General features: G+C 35.6%; 1 protein-coding gene across 1 annotated transcript; it reads right to left on the bottom strand.

Moving 5' to 3' along the window:
- Positions 1-317: 317 nt before the first annotated feature.
- LOC110930546 (FCS-Like Zinc finger 2) lies at positions 318-1,847 on the bottom strand. Its single transcript, XM_022173862.2, has 2 exons — positions 1,373-1,847; positions 318-825 (listed from the first exon to the last, which is right to left on the bottom strand). The coding sequence occupies exons 1-2, from the start codon at positions 1,645-1,647 to the stop codon at positions 648-650; spliced, it is 453 nt and encodes a 150-aa protein (XP_022029554.1). The 5' UTR covers positions 1,648-1,847; the 3' UTR covers positions 318-647.
- Positions 1,848-2,051: the final 204 nt, after the last annotated feature.

Below are 2,051 nucleotides of genomic sequence, written 5' to 3'. Positions count from 1 at the left end.
AACTTGACCCATAAATCTAATAACAAACATTCGTACAAGTTCGATGCAATTCGGTTAATATGTTTGGTGTAGTTTGATTGTCAATTTCGGTTTTGTCGCTTAATTCAGTTCTGGTTTGATTAATCAGTTCTTTCATATATAGTTGTATGTGACTAAGCTTTCTATATCTTAATGCTATAGAAAACAAAATCTCCTGATTGCTCTTAAGTTATAAAAAGGACAAAAACTTTGCAAATTGGTCACAAGGATGGCAACAATTCATTATTATTATTTTGCATAAATTGTAAACCAATAATAATTTGATAATACCAAACAGAAATTGGTAATGTACGTGATTTCCATACAATAGAAAAGGCCAAACACACAACAAAAATGGTTGCATAAAGGACTTGTTACTATTATGCATCATATATGTACTACAAGTACAAGATTAGCTAGTACACTAACTTTATGCATTAACCACTTGTACTATACTTCATTGACCACAGACTGATGGTACTACTTCCCACCATAATTTTCTTTTTTACCACGGTAAAAACTCCCGAGGTAAATAAAAAAAAGAAAAAAGTAGTGCATGCTCAAGTCACGTGCTTCTATAAAAGACAAAATTTTCCCATTTTACCCTTGAATTAGAATCAAATTACTGGTTAAGCAGCCACTACGGCACCAGAACGAAAAGGGTATTTTTGGGAAGTTTCGTTTTCTTTTTGTTCTTTCTTCCTCAAAGCTCTCATTGAAGTAGAAAGATTCTTGGTTTTTTGTTTGGTTTCATCGATGTAAATCTGTTCTGATCTACAATCTTCACTGCAGAATGGTGTGTCACCTCTGCAAATTCATCAAGAACACATATCAAGAAATGAAAACAGAGCATACCCATATAAAAAATATCCAGATTTGATCATTGTTTTGATAAAAATTGAAACTTTATTCAAACCCCAGATTAGAAATGAAAAAATCAAACAAACCCATGTTGCAAATTGTCCAAAATCGGCAACTTTTTTGATTAAAAAAAGATAATCAAGAAACAGAGTTTCTTTCAAGATTTGTTTCTTCCTGTTGTAAAATCAACCAGATTTGGTCATTGTTTTTTATAAAAATCGAAACTTTATTCAAACCCCAGATTAGAAACAAAAAAACCAAAACAATCCATCTTAAAAATCGTCCAAAATCGGCAACTTTTGGTTAAAATTTAGAAACAAATCAAGAAACAGAGTTTCCTCTGTTCCTCTGTTTCCAGATTTGTTCCACAAAATTATCAAAAACCCAAATTAAAATTGGGAAAAACAATAAATACCCATTTGAGATATGACTCAAATGAATTCAATTAACAACAAAAAACCGAAAACTTTGATGAGATTTGAGCCAATTTTACCTGTACATGAAGATGTCTCTGTTATGACCAAGTGGTTTTTTGCAAAGAAAACAGGCATCCAAGAAATGAGGTTGTTGTTCTTCAAATCTACCATGTAAAAACCGGCCAGATCTTGGAGACGAAAAAGAAGAAAGGTTTTTAAGAGAAGCTTTTCTTGGAGAGTATAAGGGTCTTGAAATTGAAGGTGATTGTGAGGGTGAAAACTCATCGGAAATAGAAGCAAGACCGTTGGTTTCCTCAAGAAAAAGGGGTCTTCTTGTGGTGGTTGATTCCATTTGTTTGTTTGTTAGTTTTGGCCGGAGTTGGTACGGACGGTGGAGGTAGGGTGGCTGGAGGAAATGGAAAGAAATGGGGTGGGGTTTATAAAGAGAGTTTGTGGGGAGGGGGTGGGGGTTGAGGTGGGGTGGGGTGGGGGTGGGGTGGGGTGGTTAAGTAACAATAAAGAAAACCACGGGAACAAGAATCTATTGGCCCAAGAGAAGACCACCATGTATGGTTGTATTATTTGAGATTGAAAGTTTACCACGTGTAATTATTGGGTATGTATTTTCTTTGGTAAGGAACGACGTGTTAACTACTGTGACGCCGTATATTGTGGTTAAGGTTCACTATACGACTGTCACCAGCCCCTTAGCTCTCCCAGATGCGCGGAAATCCGACATCCACCCATCCGAAGGCA

The sequence above is a fragment of the Helianthus annuus genome, chromosome 3 (genome assembly GCF_002127325.2).
Source record: "Helianthus annuus cultivar XRQ/B chromosome 3, HanXRQr2.0-SUNRISE, whole genome shotgun sequence".
In the NCBI taxonomy this organism is placed as follows: domain Eukaryota; kingdom Viridiplantae; phylum Streptophyta; class Magnoliopsida; order Asterales; family Asteraceae; genus Helianthus; species Helianthus annuus.
This window is presented reverse-complemented; position numbering and strand designations above follow the sequence as displayed.